Consider the following 1,434-nt stretch of genomic DNA (forward strand, 5'->3'; position numbering starts at 1 on the left):
GTATATGACACTAAAAGGGCAGTTACAAGAAAAGTATGAGACTTACGAAAGTAAATCTTTAGTACGTTGCAAGTTGTATATACACAAACTCTGTGTGACAATATCAAGGCTGTATCAATTCAATCTTTTTCAGAATCCCTGCCAACAATTTGCGCAAATTTTGGTCTATCGAACCCTTTGCATCTTAAAAATTCAAAAAATTGACAGTGAAATCATATAGGGATAGTGTGTTTCTGTCTCTTGACCCATACTGGTTATTGGGAATCCCAGTACACTTAATTTAGAGCCCAAACAAAAATTTTCATTTCAGCTGTACCTAGTTCACCTTAACGAAGGGAAATAATCGTGGCTGTAGGATCACGCATGTTTGCTGAGTATTCAACACAGCCAAGGTTACATCCCTGGTTGGTATGTTCAGAGGTTTGTGTGCATAATGTGGGTGAGTTAAATTGTATGAATGGCAAAGAAGTATGTGCACGCGCGCGTGCGTGCTTGCGCACGTATGTGTGCGTGTGTGTGTATGTGTGTGTGTCTGTGTGTGTATGTGTCTGTGTGTGTATATGTGTGTGTGTGTGTGTGTGTGTGTGTGTGTGCTTGTGTGTTTATGAGTATGTGTAAGTGCGTTTACAGTTTACAGGCGTTGCCATAGGAAGGGAAAGAAAACGTGTAGAACAGTAAGTTAAAATCTTTTGTATTTGACTAAAACTATTTTGGGGGAGGGGATTCCTATTTGTGTTTGGTCAGAGAGGTAACTTTTTACTGTATGTGAAGTGAAGTTGAGCATTTCTTTTTATCAGCAAAAATTTCTTTTCTTTCTCGGTAAGCAGGAGATCGGAGAGTGCCGCAGGTAGGTCCAACACGCCCCCAGTCCTCCTAATGTCACTGGTTGTATCTCGCTCTTTTCCGATACCGAAAGCACCAGGAAAGTTGACGAATACACGTTCGGACGTAACCTTTTAATCTAATTATTGACCCAAATTAGGTCATGAGGTGAACTGTTGTGTAAGCAACCAACTTGTGTTTTGTGTGCTCATTTTACCGTATGCAGGTGAGAGCGCCGTAAAACTCTTACTTGACTAAACTAAACTAAACTAAACTAAACTAAACTAAACTAAACTAAACTAAACTAAACTAAACTAAACTAAACTAAACTAAACTAAACAGGCGTGCTCACCTGGAAACCCCTGGGCCTTTCTCATCTCACAGATACGTTCTACAGCAGAGTTTGCAAAGCCGTAGTTGGTTTGTCCTGCATTGCCAATGGTCGCAACATAAGAGGAAAAGGCAACGAACCATTCCAGCGAGTCTTTGCACAGATCCCTTGAGGCTTTGTCGAAATTGATAGTTCCTTGAACTTTGGGCTCGCAGGTTGCTCTGAATGTTTCTGAGCTCTGGTTGTCAAGCAAACCATCATGGAGCACCTTGGGAAAACAG

At 41.1% G+C, this 1,434-nt stretch overlaps 1 protein-coding gene across 1 annotated transcript in view; it reads right to left on the bottom strand.

Annotated features, from left to right (window-relative positions):
• LOC101863654 (fatty acid synthase) overlaps positions 1 to 1,434 on the bottom strand; it is a 15,920-nt gene that overhangs the window by 11,582 nt on the left and 2,904 nt on the right. Inside the window, exon 3 of the mRNA XM_013080135.2 lies at positions 1,175 to 1,421. Coding sequence (XP_012935589.2) covers positions 1,175 to 1,421 — 247 coding nt within the window. The remainder of the gene's footprint in view (positions 1 to 1,174; positions 1,422 to 1,434) is intronic.

Source organism: Aplysia californica, unplaced genomic scaffold (genome assembly GCF_000002075.1).
Source record: "Aplysia californica isolate F4 #8 unplaced genomic scaffold, AplCal3.0 scaffold00076, whole genome shotgun sequence".
Classification (NCBI taxonomy): Eukaryota; Metazoa; Mollusca; class Gastropoda; order Aplysiida; family Aplysiidae; genus Aplysia; species Aplysia californica.